The sequence below is a fragment of the Mauremys reevesii genome, linkage group 13 (assembly GCF_016161935.1).
Source record: "Mauremys reevesii isolate NIE-2019 linkage group 13, ASM1616193v1, whole genome shotgun sequence".
Lineage (NCBI taxonomy): Eukaryota > Metazoa > Chordata > Testudines > Geoemydidae > Mauremys > Mauremys reevesii.
Window position 1 is genome coordinate 9,295,948 of NC_052635.1, and position 15,626 is coordinate 9,311,573.

The 15,626-nt window shown below is 42.3% G+C and overlaps 2 protein-coding genes across 2 annotated transcripts; both read left to right on the forward strand.

Moving 5' to 3' along the window:
* The first annotated feature begins 1,037 nt into the window (after window positions 1–1,037).
* On the forward strand, window positions 1,038–1,976 carry LOC120379939 (olfactory receptor 11L1). The gene has a single exon (XM_039497453.1). The coding sequence runs from the start codon at window positions 1,038–1,040 to the stop codon at window positions 1,974–1,976; it is 939 nt and encodes a 312-aa protein (XP_039353387.1).
* A 9,330-nt stretch (window positions 1,977–11,306) lies between these two features.
* On the forward strand, window positions 11,307–12,248 carry LOC120381239 (olfactory receptor 14A16-like). The gene has a single exon (XM_039499401.1). It carries the CDS (start codon window positions 11,307–11,309, stop codon window positions 12,246–12,248), a length of 942 nt encoding a protein of 313 aa, XP_039355335.1.
* The last annotated feature ends 3,378 nt before the right edge of the window (window positions 12,249–15,626 follow it).

A 15,626-nucleotide genomic window follows, 5' to 3' on the forward strand; every position in this document is an offset into this window, starting at 1 on the left:
CTCATTTCTTGCTCAAAGGGAATCAAGTAAGTTACCAGCACTATCTGTTCTATACTTGGGTCTGAGCAGTTTTCAACCATGAGCACTTTAAAATTTGGTTATGGATATGGAAAAGGTTATGCAAAAATAGACCTTCTTATTGAACAGATATGTCCATATTCAGAATTGTATATGCTGACTATACTTACTAATATTCTGATAGACAGATAGATAGATATTCAATGTTAACACAACTATGGGAGGAGAGGCAATCTATTGTTTTATACATCTGCTGTACAATTACAAACATTTGTTACTTCAGACAATGCCTGAGCAGAGAAATTCCGTCATAACTCTCAGATGCTAGAATGAGATTTGCAGAGCATTTGTGACTGTGAGTGGATGTTTTTGCCAATGTGGGATTGTGAGGGTCTATGTGTGTGCGTACATGTTTATATGTGTGAATTTTACTGTGAGGATGTTTCCTTTCCTTTATGTGTGTGTGAGACAGTGTGCATTTATGAGTGAGATTTTGTGTGATTTTGTACATATTGCGGTGAGATGTGTGAGGTGTATTTATGTGTTGTGTTGTTTCTTAGGCATTTACTTGTGTGTATGAAAGTGCAAGTGTGTTTGTTAAAGCATGTGTCATGGAGTATTTTTCTGTGTGAAGGTTTGAGTAACTGTGTTTGTTTGTGAGAAAGTTTGTGTGGGAGCATTTGTGGGAATGTTTGTGCATGGGTATGTTTGCATTTCATTGTCTAAATATGAACTTTTCCGTGATACCTGAAATATATGTGTACCAAAAGAAATATATTAAATAATCGGATTTAATTACTACCTTGCAAAAAAATGAGAAGTTAAATGGATGGGGAGTTGAGAGAAAGAAAGAAAGAACTAAAAAGCACTGTGGTGATGTTGATAGTGTTCCCTTAGGCTCTTTTGAGAATCAAAGCTGTAATTGTTATTTATTATGATGTTGGCAGTGATGCTGGTTATAAGAGTGATAATGATGGTGATTCTACCATCTGCAGGCAAATTCTAGCTCTCCCAAGGAGATGACCAACAGCACCACAGTGGTGGAGTTCTGGCTGCTGGGGTTCCATAGCCTTCCTGGCTGGCAGACCCTGCTCTTCATTGTATTCTTGGTCATCTACATCCTAACCATCACAGGGAACATTGTCATCATCTCAGTGGTGAGGCTGGAACCCCGGCTCCACTCACCCATGTACTCCTTCCTCCAGAATTTCTCCTTTCTGGAGATCTGCTACACCAGCACCATCATGCCCAAGATGCTGGCCAACCTACTGGTAGAGAGGAAGGCCATCTCATTTGCTGGATGCATGGCACAGCTCTATTGCTTTGTCTTCCTGGGGGCGACTGAGTGCTTCCTCCTGGCAGTGATGGCTTACGACAGATACCTCGCCATATGTTACCCATTACACTACACAGTGGCCATGAGTGATGCATCTTGTACCCGTCTGGCCATGGTCTCCTGGGTGACTGGCATCTTCACCGGGCTCTTACCCTGCTTGCTAATCTCCAGACTTCCTTTCTGTGGCTCCAACCAGATTAAACACTTCTTCTGTGATATCCCTCCATTGCTCAAGCTCTCCTGCTCAGACACCTCCACTACCGAGGTCGTCATATTCATTCTCTCCCTCCTGGTCCTCGTCAGCTGTCTGCTGCTGACCCTAGTGTCTTACCTCTTCATCATTCTCACCATCCTGAAGATCCCCTCCTCCTCTGGGAAGAGGAAGACCTTCTCCACCTGTGGCTCACACCTGGCCGTGGTGGCCATCTACTATGGCACCATGATCTCCATGTATGTCCGCCCTACCTCCAGCCTGCCCTCGGAGCTCAATAAGATTGTCTCTGTGTTCTACACCATCATCACCCCCCTCCTGAACCCCGTCATCTACAGCCTGAGGAACAAGGACTTCAGGGATGCTTTACAGAAAGTAATCAGCAGGCAGTGCAGTCTGCACAGAGTGTAAATAAATATAAGAGGTTGGAGGCTGGATTCTGGCTTACGCTGAGGGGCCTTTATACCAAACTGGCTGTATAAAAGTGAGTGTAAATTACAATTACATCCACTTTCATTTTCTTCTACACTGCCAGAATACTGTAAAAGGGCCTCAGTGATTATCTAGCTATCCTCTTGCAAACCCCTCTATTGATGAAAAATTGAATCCTTTTTGTATAAAGTTTACCCAAATAAATTCACACACATTCCAAAGTTAACACAATCTGAACATTTGCTGTGGTGATTTACCTACTTGATTTTTGATTTTTTATGTTGTCTCATTTTTCTTTTTGTGGTGTATTTCATTATCGTGCAGTCTGAGCACCGTGGCATGCTTCACCAATAAACCATGCTTCTCTTATTTGTAATATTTTATTCTAAGTGTGAAAGAGTAACTGCTTGACACTGATACACTGATATTTCTAATTAGAATTTCTCTTTTTTTTGGTCATAAATAAAACAAATAGGAAAAATCCAGTATATCTGGAGAGTGTGTTGTTGAGATCAGAAATGAAAGAGGACCTTTCCACAAGACAATCTCTCTACTGACATACAGTCCATGAGCTCTAATAAAAAAGTCCAAGAACTTCAAGACCTAATGATCTGTCCAGGTGGGTCACTTTTCAGGATTGGGATGAAATAAAAGCAACTTTTGAAAATAGGGCTCAAAATAATTATTGCAAATATTGTCTTAACATTAACAAGACTGCAAATAATAATGCTGAAAGGATCCCTAAAATGTCATGGACTAGGCTGCAAGTTTGATGCTGTCTCATTTCAAACTGTAGACAAGACCTTAGATGCCCAGGTGACTAAGGGCCAAGTTTTTAAAGACATTTAGGTGCCTCTAAGGAGCTAGTGGGGCACTTTTGAAAATGGCAGATAGGCATGTTGGGTTTTTTTTGTTTGTTTGTTTGTTTTGTTTTTTTTAACCATTCTCTAGTCTTTTGGGATGAAATTGCAACCCACTTAGAGGATTTTGAATGCTCAGGTCTGAACGAAATTAATAGGGACTGACATCCCATTTGCCAAGGCAGCCTTGAGAATCTCTGTAGTAGTGATCTAAATAGCACTGAAGACATGGGCAGTGGCACGGCATCCTCACTCCATGCCAGCCCTTGTCAATGGTGATCTCTCTCTGTTCTACTCAGCAGGATGGTGTCTAAAGCAACTGACACACCCAGGTCCCAGAAATCCAACTGTTGAGAACATCAATCTCTCATCTTCCAAAACCTAGTGGTGCTGTAGCACTCAGTGAGCCTAATCCATTCATGGTAAAAGGGGCACATCACCACCTGTAGTTAATGTTGCCTGGCCAATTTATATGAGAGATGAATTTGCACTGCTCTGCACAAGACCAAAAACTCCGATTCTGGAGTCACCTCTGAAAGACACAGGCGGTGAAATGCCATAGAATGCAGTAACAGCACTATGTGCATTATTTATTTATAGAGAGAGATAGAAAACCACATACCCCAAAGTGTTGGCCTATTCACAGCATTGTAAGAAATATTGACTCAGTTCTCTCGCTTCGCAGTAGTTTATCCTCCATAACATTCTCCTTCCTTTACCATAAAAGACATCCCATTCATCAACTGTAAAATTCACCACCTTCACCAACCATTGACCTCTCTGCCCTCTGCCACCAGGAGACTTCTCTGCCCTACACTACTTCTATACTGTTGCCTGAGCTATTGATTATGTATTGATCTCCCTAATTATTTTATTAACACTCTGAAATATGGAAGGTTCTTGTCCCAAGATCAGGCTCAGTATTATCAGAATTACTGTTTAGCTGAGAGCCCATCTATGACAACAACTCACACTCCAGGAACCCTTTTTCTGATTGTGAAATTTTTATTATTACTATGATTTGTAAAACAATCCACACACGTAAGGTGAAATAATACAGTCCCATAATAATGTTCAGCACCATTTGCTGGGAATACTCATTCTACACTTCGAGAGGACTCAAAGGGTTGAGAAAGTTTCTATTTGGCTCCATCATACTAAAAGAAAACTCCAATAGCCTAATCCATGCCAAGAATTTATAAGCCTTAATGTTTATCAGGCACATGCATGAATAACTCCTTCCTCTTTTACCATATCTTCACTGCCTCACATTCAGAGTAATGGGGTGTCCTTATCCTACTGATTAGTATATTAATTAGTTTAAACTTATTAGCATATATATCAATTAGTTGCCCGGACTACTGATGGTTGAACAGCTGCTGATCATCTATTGTTGTTAACCCCCGCCCCTCCAATACCCTAAAACTGGTACCAGCTGCTAACTTAATTAAGCAACTTACTCCTATCATGGCTGTGAGGCCTTGCTTTTATATTAAGCACTTACATTAATTCTTATAGGCGTGGGCCTATAGAGCTGTTGTGTTTCTGCATTATTATTCTTATATCTTATTCTGTCTCAGTTGCCCACTTACTTCCTTTTTATTGATGCATAGCAGTGGGACTTTTTAACCCTTTACAGGTAAAATAAGTAAAGAACAGCTACTAAGAGGGATTTTATAGCTAACTGGCTGGTTGGGTTTTCATAAAAGGGATCTCCCCTCCCTTTATTTATCACAAACATTATCTTGGCACGGCAGCACTAGTATAGCATCACTGTTGCATCATAATTACTGTTTAAAGGTCACTCTTTCTAAGCTCTCTAACATCAACATGCTAACATGGATTCCTTTGAAATTTGGTGTGCCTCGGGAGGGTTCCGAGTATGGGTAGTGTTCCAGATTTTGAATCAGTTGAGCTGGGCTTTGGAGAGATCTCAGCTCTGGAATAAAATAGCCCTTTCCTCAAAAGTTTGTTTATTTATTCTTGCACATTACTTCAGCTCAAACTGTGGAGGTGATACAGGTCAAAATGGTCTCAATTTGTTGAGTTTTACCCAAGTCAGTGCATGGACCCCGTTAACTCTTTGGTGTATCCAAATTTAGAAGGACATTTAAGAACAGGAATGTTCACTTTTTACAGAGCACGCACCCCAATGCAGAACTAAACATCCAGAGAGTTTCCATTCAATCCATTTTTTCTTGTTTTAAACCTCTTCTCTTGTAAGTGGCCTAAAATCCGAACGGTTACTCAGATTGTTTTAAAATTTGCTGTGACTTATGGACACGTGGAATAGCTTTAGTGATTCAAATTTGGGGTTCCAGAGTCACAGAGTGGCCCCCAAAATGGTTTCCTTCTTCTGACTAGTACTTTTAAACTAATGACTGGGTGCATCACAGACCTCTCTGAGACTGACGGCTGTGAATTCACACTTCAAGTAACATAACCAAATAAAAGTTAATGACAAATGCCCACCTAGGACAAAATGCATTTTGGGCTGAGTCATTGGATGTTGCTACAATTTGTGTGTCCTGGGTGACAATTTTATTGGGGGGGGGGAAATGTACTCAAAGTTTTTGAGGGAAAAGTTAGACATGTGAGAGCTTCCTGGGAAGGGAGGGGGTAATTATGGTGCAGAAGATTGGGGGAAAAAGGGGAGAAGTGTTTGGGGCTGCAGCAAAGGCAGGGAGGAATGGGGAGGGGGATAAGTGGTGATCGTTGGTAGTGGAGGGAAGAGAGGTTGGGAGGCTCAGATGAGGAAGGTGTGAGTGTTAGGAGGTGTGGGGAGATGAGACAATGGCTAGGGGTATATGGGGTGAGTGGGAGGGGGACTGAGTGAAAAAAGGGGCAAGGGCACCTGTCAGCCCCACATGCTCCCCTCTCATGTGTGTGCCCAAATCTAGGGGTCTGTTGCCCCTCTAGGCAGGTCCTTGCCCCCTCCCTGCCCCACTCATATGAGCTGGGATGGGAGGGCCTTTTCACTCTCGGGTGTCTAAGCCCCTCTTGCTGCCTCCTATGGGTGCCAGCATCTGGGGAGCCTGTGCCCATCTAAAGAGGTGGATCACTCCCCATACATCCCCTTGTGCAAGCAAGGCTTAGGGAGGGGTTGCCATTTTGGGAGCATCTGTAGTTCCCTCCCTGCCCCACAGATGAGCCAGCATCTTGGAAAGTCCGGCTCCTTTGGGTGGGGAGCTAAGGACGGGCAAGTTTCCTTCCTTTCAGAGGCTCTGAAGATCCAAGGAGGGGGCTGGGAACACCCATGGAGATGAGCAGAGAGCCTGAGCCAAGCGCTCTGAGGGGATTAGACTGCTTTGAGTGAAACTGACATGATGACACCTGCCTGAGTCTTCACATAGCCTGATCCACTTGCAAAGTTAACTCCATAAAATTGAGATCCAGGACCACACTCATCCTCAGTTGATGATGTAGCCCAAAGAGCTAGCTTAGCATTGTATTCAGCAGGAACAAAAGGAACCTACAGGCCTGTATCCTGTGAAGCTGTTAGCAGAAGGCTTTGAGATCTATGAGCCTTAGCTGAACTAAGTGGCCCCACAGTGACTCTGAGATTTGGAGAACTGGGAACATTGTTCTTATGGGGGGTGTTTGTATAAAATGATACCAGTTAATCACAGAAACATTGAACTGATACTGGGCTTGGATGTTTTAGGATAGAATCCTTGTTAGATGATTAGAAATGAAGTTACCTTGGCAACAAATTGACCAATATGATAATAAATGAAAATAATTAAATTCTGAATTGAAAGGATGAGGACACCAAGATTATTAGGGTGAGGAATTTATATATGGGCAAATGAGTTGGGCATATCTGTGAGTATATATGGTAACTATTGGACCCTCTACTCGGCCAGGCCACAATGCAAGGGGGAGATCCGGACCATTGGACTCGTTTGGCAGGCCAGGGACCGGAGAGATGACTGCTTGTCTCTGACCACCAAATCCCCAGGAAACAGTGTGATTCTATGTAAGGAATGATACAAAGTATCAGCTTCATCTTATAGTACTGCTGCAATTTTATGTGACTGGGAACATTTGTGTCTTCACTAATTGTACTGATAAAATTGCTTAAAGTTTTACTTTACCCTGGTGTAAAAATGTCACCGCCAAAATCACAGATCCAAACCTACACTGGTCTAATGGTAAACATTTCTAGTACAGACCAGGTCTCTGTGTTCATTTTTAAGATTGCATTCTAAGTGCATCAGAGTCATTTCCTTGAGTGTGTGTCTACTAGGGAACAGTATTGTGTGAATAGGTGTGCTTTTGTCAGTGTACATTATTTTGAATGTGCTCCTGGGAAATCAACATGCAATTTAGTTTTTACACGGCTCTGCATCTCTTCGAGAATGTGTGTTTCTGACTGTGAATCATTGTGTGAAGTTATGAATGTATAACATCATGTGTGAAAGATATGTGAGCGTGTGCATTATCAGCCCTCGTTAGGGTCTGTGAGTGGATTTCTGAGCCTTCATTTGTGTATGATTGCTTCTGAATGACAATATTGTGTGTTTACCAGTGCAAAGTGTTGTGTGAGTGTGTGTGTTTTGTGAGTGTGCATTGCTGTGTGTCGGTTTCAAATTGCACGTAACTGGTTATTTATCAGTGAATATTACTATGTTTGTGAGTGTACATTGACTTAGCAGAGTCCCTGTATTAAAGCCAAAAGCTGCTTTCTACCTTCAGTTCCTAGCCACTAAGATAATAAACTTTTAGCGAGTTATTGAAAGGAGAGAAATTGAAGAGTAGAACTAGTTGGGAAAGGGAGTTTCTCATCTTGTGAGGCTTTTCAAGAAACTTGAAATATTTTCCCATATTTTTCAAACAGATAATCTGAAAGAAAAACAAAACAAAAATAATAATAAAAAAAAACAGATTAGGTCAAAAGAAAATATTTGGCTTCCATAATTTTTATAGTTTCATAGAATTTTAGGCCAAGAGCAACTAGTCAGAACTTCTCTTTATCACAGGCCATTGAATCCCACCCAGTTACCCCTGTGTTGAGCCCAACGACTTCAGTTAAACTAAACAATTTCAGTCCTAAGCAGACTGCACTGTTGTGAGCCACAGGCCTAGACCTGGGCAGACTGAGGTCTCACCTGTGCCCTAGGCCCTGGCAAGGACAGGGAACTGATCAGCTGGGGCACATCCAGGTGATCCTAGCAGGCGACCTGCGCCCCATGCTCCAGGGCAAATTTTCATTTTGATTTTGACCCTTTAGTTTTCACTTTTCTTTAGAATGAATTAACTGAAATTTCCAAATGATTTTTTTTCCAAATTGAAACATGTCAAAACTGGACATTTTAACAAATTTTAACCTTCTAAGAGAAATCAAATTAGGAGTTTCATCAAAACCAACTAACCCTTTGCTGCGAACAGGGTTTCAATGAATCAGCATTTTCTGATGAATAAAACCATAGTGTGACAAAATTTCCAATCCAAGTTCATAATCAGCCCCCTCTTAGGCCCCAACCCTGAAACATGACTCTCCCTCCCACCGACAGACTTCTACATCCATGTGAATGGTGTTCAACCGGGGGCTCTCAAACTTTTCTCAGATCACTGATCATATCAAGAGAGAGATGCCTGGTGGACACGTCCCCTCTCCATTGTGATCTCATCAACTTCCTCTCCTCCCAGACACAAATATAGAGACCACCTCTTTTGCCCATTCAAGTTCACACCACATCCCAACACAAACCTACTGCCTCATCTTAAGTTCAGATTCACAGGCAAAGGAAATGGATTTGAAACTGTTTAACAAGCGAGATCCCCAGCAGGTCAATATCAGCCATAGCTCCATTGGTGTCAATGGGCAAGAACCACAGCTGGTGTAAATCAGCAGTAGCTCCAGTGGCATTAATGAGGCCAGATTCCCCAGCTGGTGAAAACTGACATAGCTGCCTGGGCATCTTAGGGCCAGATCCCAGCTAATGGAAATCAAACTAGCTCCATTGGAATCAAAGGGCCAAATCTTGACTTGGCATAAACAGCCCTAACTACTCAGAACTCAATGGAACTGTATCAGTTTACACTAGTTTAGGACGTAGCTAGGAGCTTTCTGTGTTTCCCTCTGGCTGCTTCTTAGTGGCCAACATCAAACACCCAGGACAGCCTGAGCTGTGGGTTCCTGTGGTGGCTGCATCCCAAGAGCTGCTGATGCAAAGCCGGAGAAAAAATCTCTGCTCTTGCAGAGCTGATTATGTGGAGTTAATGAAGGAACAGGCTCCTCCAGGTCAGCTGGGGCTCTGGTGCCACTGGGCTCTGAGCTGTTGGAGGTCACATGTCTGTGCTATAAATATATAGTTTATTCTGTAATTTCCTTCAGACACCCTTTGGGTCTCAGCCCTGCATTGTTTTTAGCCCAGCATCCTTTCAGGGTGCTGCCACCACTTGAGATCCAGGGCATGTTGTGTTCCCTCTCTGGGGGGCTAGGTTCAGCTAGGGCAGCTTGTCATGGTGGTTTGCTCCTGAGGTGAGATCAGAGCTGGGCTCACAGCCCTGGAGACAGGAGTCAGCTATTTAGCCCCAGAACAAGCACATCCTGGGTTGTGACCATGTTTGAAGCCTGCAGAAGCCGGAATCAGTTTCACAGCTGGGTGGGGCTTCCTGCCCCCATCCTATTTAGCCCTTCACCTCTCAGCCAAGCCAGTCCAAGGAGGGAAGCAGGGAGTGTCAATCTGTGGAGAGGATCCTTGTCTTCTAGGAACTGTAGAGAGACCCAGCAACTCAGGAAATATGGTGGAGTGGCAGGGAAACAGCTGCTGGATCATACAGAGATGGGGTGTTATTGGCAGATACAGGGAATGGCAATGACTGAAGAACCCTGGTGGTGAAGTGTCTAATTCATCACAGGCTGGGAAACATTCCACAAAAACCGGGGCTGTAAGTTTATTATTTCAGTTAAACATGTTCAAGTGTTAATATGCTGGGCAAATTTCATAATAGATCTATGGGTTACAATTGGAATTCTTTAAGATTCTTAATATAATTTAATCAAATCTTTAGAGTTGCTCGGAGGTTGATTGTTTTTTCGCAGCAGAAAACATTTGACTTTTCATAGAAATTTTCATAGAAAATTGTGTGTGTGTGTGTTCATTGAAAACCAGACAATGTCAGGTAAACTGCTGGAAACTGAAACATTTTCACCTAAATTAAGGGGGAAGAAAGAGTTTTGCAATACATAGGTTGTGCTTCAGGAATAACAAAATTCCCTAGAATATTTCTTTAGTTGAAAACCCAGGTTTCCTTTGAAATAATTTGAATAGAAAAAGTCTGAATACCCCAGACTGGAAACTTAGATGTAAGCCAAGATGGGAACAGTGATATTGTCCAATAATAATAAAAGTTGCTCCCAGTCACTCTATTGCAACTGTGTTTATTTCCGTTTCAAGGAGATACTTGTTGATTCATAAAACTGAGTAAGTAGCAAAGTTGGTAGCCCACAGATGAGCCCATAGATATTAAACATACTAGCGCCTTAGATGGAGAACAGAGAATTGAAGCCCCCCACCAAAGCCTGTCTGTCTTATCCCTGCCAAGGACTTAAAGCAGGTGAATGGGATTAGAACGAAAATATTCTGCTCTAGCGCCATATCATCTGTCTCACACTGCTGCTGGCTAAATGCAAATGCTGTAAATGGGGTCACTGAACATACACCTAATCAGACAAAGCCCATCCCTCACAGAGCCGACAGTCCTAGTAGACAAGGCAGAGAAAGTGATGAAGGGGAAATAGAGGCACAGGGAGGGGAAGTGACTGGCCCAAGGTCACACAGCAGATCAGTGGCAGAAACAAGAATAGAATCCAAGTCTCCTGATGGCCATTGACCTGCATAGCCATAAACTGACAGAGGTAAATGATGTAGCAGAGAGGTAGCTGAGCAAAGCTCCTAGCCCATCAGTACACAGAGATAGAAATGAGATTTTGTGTCACAAATCTATACACAAGCAGGCAGCAAGTTGTCTATGTGGTGTTGCAATGGAATCATTACATACGAGATGTCATGCAGGATACTGAGTTACTGTATGTCATATTTTCCTGGAAAGTGGATATCAGACAGTGTTGACATTTTAGCATTTCAGTATCATGCCCAAGTCCAGAGCCTCCTGTTTGTCGCAATAGGGGATCCAGCTTGGCTAGAATTGTTGCATTGGGATTGTACTTTACACCATCCTTCACACGGCATTTTATCAAGTCATATCCTGAGTTAGATCTTCAGATGGTGCAAACTGATGCAGCTCCATTGACTTTAAGAGAGCTGCACCAATTTACATTCATGTGATAACTCCTAGTTAATAGCAGTGATGAATGCTGTGCATCATTGACACTCAAACCATGAGATGTTGCTGCAGGGAAACAGGGCCACTCCCGCTGTCAGTGTAATCCCCATTGTCTTTGTCCTTCCCTCCACAGCCATCACACAATGAACTGAAAATGGAAATGTCCAATCGAACCACTGTGACCGAGTTCCTTCTCCTGGGATTCTCTGATGTTCGGGAGCTGCAGATTTTGCACTTTATGGTGTTTCTGCTGATTTACCTGGCAGCCCTGCTGGGGAATCTTCTCATCATCGCAGCCGTAGCCCTCGACCACCATCTTCACACCCCCTTGTACTTCTTCCTGGCGAATCTGTCCATCATAGACCTCGGCTCCATCTCCGTTACCATCCCCAAATCCATGATCAATTCCCTCATGAACACCAGGTCGATTTCTTATCCTGGATGTGTCGCCCAAGTCTTTCTCTTTGTAGTCTTCATTGCAGCTGATCTTGCCTTACTCACCATCATGGCATACGACCGATATGTCGCCATCTGCCAACCACTGTACTATGAGAGAGTCATGAACAGGAGAGCTTGTGTCCAAATGGCAGCCAGTGCCTGGATTACTGGTATTGTCTACTCTGCCCTGCACACTGGGAACACCTTCAGTTTACCCTTCTGCCAGTCCAATGTCATCAGCCAGTTCTTCTGTGAAATCCCCCAGCTACTCAAGATCACCTGCTCTGACTCGTACCTCATTGAAGTTGCGCTTCTTGCCTTTAGTTTTTTTTTAGGTTTAAACTGCTTTGTTTTTATAATTGTGTCTTATGTTCAGATCTTCAATACCGTGCTGAGAATCCCCTCTGAGCAGGGCCGGAATAAAGCCTTCTCCACCTGCCTTCCTCACCTCACTGTGATCTCCTTGTTACTTTGCACTGCCATGTTTGACTATCTGAATTTCACCTCCAGCTCAGCATCTAATCTAGATCTCTTTGTGGGTGTTCTCTATGCTGTCATGCCTCCAATGATGAATCCGATCATCTATAGCATGAGAAACAAGGAGATCAAAGCTGCATTGAAGAAACTGATTGTGTGGCGGTTATTCACCAAGAATTAAAGTGTCTGTCATTGTACCATGACTGTGATTTCATTCTGAGCTTCTTTATGGATATAGTGAACTGATGATAAAATTGTCTCCTTGAGAACATAGGGTCCAATCTGTTTAGGAACTCATAAAATCCAGACTAATTTCATTCTCAAATGAGTTAGTTTAGAATTACACCAGTGTAAATAAAATCAGAATCTAAATATTTATCCAAAACTGTACATACACACCTATCTATCTGTCTTAGTGATTTATACTGCTACCATCGCCATTCATGCTGCACAGAATATCAACAACCATAGCTAGGTCACTACTGGACTTCATGAACTTTCTGGCCCTTCTGCTTTTTTGGGATATACATTGTAGTTGGGGTATGAGACAATTGGCTTGTTTGTTTCCTTGATTCTTTCTTTTTCATGTTGTTTCATTTTATTGATTCATTGGTTGACTTGTTTCTTTGTTCCAGGTGACTTTTGGGGGTAAGAATTTGCAGGGTGGAATATGTTTGATTAAATGGGTGTATCTGTTAATTTTATCATCTATTGAAGGTGTCAATGTCATAATATCTTTGAAGCGGTTTTCTGAAAGACTTGAAGTTTTCCTTTCCCCAATGATAAATAATTGAAACAAAGTTTCTGTGTATGTTTGGATAGCTGAGTTGCTGTTCAAATTATTATTTTAATGCTGGTGGGATTTTATTGTCTTATTTTTAATGTGTTAGGGCACAAAGATCATCATATAATTATGAGTATTATTTTTTTTATTTCAGTAAATAAATACTGCATTCTTCTTGCTATGGTGGAGAGGTATTTGGAGAGAAAGCTATTGCAATGTTTCCTAAAAACAAGTAATAAAGCCAGTTTTTTATCCTACCAAACTACCACAGTGATAGATCTGGAATTGCTCATATTTTCTCTTATGTTATGCTTTGTTCCTACAGTGGTAAATAAATCGTAAGTTGTATGGAAAAGCCCGGGTAGTTACTCAACTTACTACTGGTCATAGCTCCTGTGGGAAGAATTCCAGGTTCCAAACCTGGTTGGAAAAATCATAGTTGGTACACAAATTGCTATAGCCTGGTACCCAGTTTGAGAGGGGATGAATCACACTATTCCACCCTAAGAGAGGGACAGGTGCAAAGCTGAGACCTCAGGGTGTGAACTCAGAGACCAGAGCAGCGAGTAGTGGTTCAGCTAAACATGTAACCATAATAATTGGGATTTAGACATTTGCTTCAATGGGTAGCATACATATGAGCAAGTATGTTTGTGACCTTCGGCATAGATAAATGGCCTACTGCTTGCTCTTTAGATCTTGTTTACCTAAGACCTAATGGTAACTACAAGGTACACCACAAAGAACATGGAAGTAACAACCAAAAGCCAGTCTGATTCCTTTGATCCAATTCTGATTTTTACACAGAAGGGAAAGAAGCTTCCATCCGGGCTTTCTAATGGTCATGGAACAGGTGTAAGTGGCAAAGCAGTTTAATTGGCATTGCTTGGGCACAGAATGAAAGCTTGACTTTTCCCTCCCACAAAATGCACACCAGTTTAACTCCAAGATTGGGATAGATCTTCTGCTGAAGTAAACCAGCCCAACTGCATTGACATCAGTGGAGTTAATCTGGATTTGCATTGGTGAAACTGAGAGCAGAATCTGGTCAATTTGTGTATAAACTGTGTTGTCATGGAAGTAACTAACATGGACTGGGAGACACAAACTAAAAGAGTATTTATTGGACAAAGACAGACAATTAATTCCTGGTGAATAACCTCCCCCACAGTCAGTCTCCTCAATGCAGCTTTGGTGTCTTGTTCCTCATGCTATAGATGATTGGATTCATCATTGGTAATGGTTGGAAAGCACTGGTGGGGTGTCCTCTTTTTTCCATCAATTTTTTTGGGGGGGTGTGTGGAAAATTCCATTTCCCAATCGGTCCTCTTTCCTCAAAAATATTTGTTTTTTCTTTGAAAGATCAAAAATCCAGCTGAAAAAACATTTTTTTTTACAGTTTTGGGCAGATTTTGTGTGTTAATAAAGAGGCACTACTAACTCAAGAGCATCAGGTCCATCTCCAGTTAAAAGGGTCGGGTGCTGATAACCCTAACAATTCCTGGTGGAATCTTCGAGGATGCTAAGGTGTGTATAAACACGGGGACTAGACTGTAGCTACCTTTTACCTCTAGAAGAAACCGCACCAGCTCAGAGCTGAAGCACATTGTCGAGGTAATGTATGTGGTGGTGGGGGAGAACTGTTCTGTGGCTTCTGAGCCCTTTCACCCACGACTAAAATCTAATTTTCAGAAATACCAAGTCACCACCCTCCCTCGCTGCATTGCCCAGGCCTGCTTCCACTTCCTAGTGGGATCCACTGAATTCATCCTCTTTGTTGTCATGTCCTTCAAATACTATGTGGCCATCTTCCACCTGCTGTAATATGCCAACATCATGATCACTTGTGTCTGCATCCAGTTACAGGCTGCCTAATATACATGGGGATTCCTGGCCTTGATTGCGCTCACTGTCCTGGTGTCCCAGCTGCCGTACATCTTCGGTTAAATTAAAGCATTTCAGTCCTCAGCAGACTACACTGTTGTCAGCCACAGGCCGAGAACCAGCAACACTGTAGTGCCACCTGTGCCCTTGTTCCTGGCAAGGACAGGGGATTGATCAGCTGGGGCATGTTGAGGTGATCCTAGCAGGCGACCTGTGCTCCATGCTGTAGGGCAAAGCTTCATTTTCATTTTGACCCTTTAATTTTTTTTCACCATCTCTTTAGTATAAATTAACTTAAATTTCCAAATGAAAAACCTTTTCAGACTTGAAAATGTTCAACCTGGACATTTGAACAAATTTGAACCTTCTAAAAAATCAGATTAGGAGACTCATCAAACCCAATCCTTTCCCACAAGAAAGTTCTAGTTTTGATGAATCAGCATTTTCTGATTAACAAAACATATTGTCAGAAAATTTCAAACCCAAGATCATGATCAGCCCATTGACTACAATATCTTCATCCATTCTTAGTCCCCAATGCTGAAATATGCTCCCTCCCACCACCCGGGTAGACATCTATGTCTATGTGAATGCATTTTGACAGGGTATTCTCAAAATTTTGTCAGATCACTGACCATGTCAATAGAGAGATTGCCTTATGAACACGTCCCCTCTCCTTCATCATTTCAGCAACTGCCTCTCCACCCAGACACAATTATAGAGACCATGTCCCTTGCCAGTTCAAGTTCACACAATATCACAACATAAGCTACAGCAACTATGTATATGGCAACATGATATTAAAAAGCCTTTGCAGCTGGATTAAAGATTATAAACTATAAATCAGTGTCTAGGGTCTCAGCTGCAGGAGTCACGGCGTTACAGTAGAAG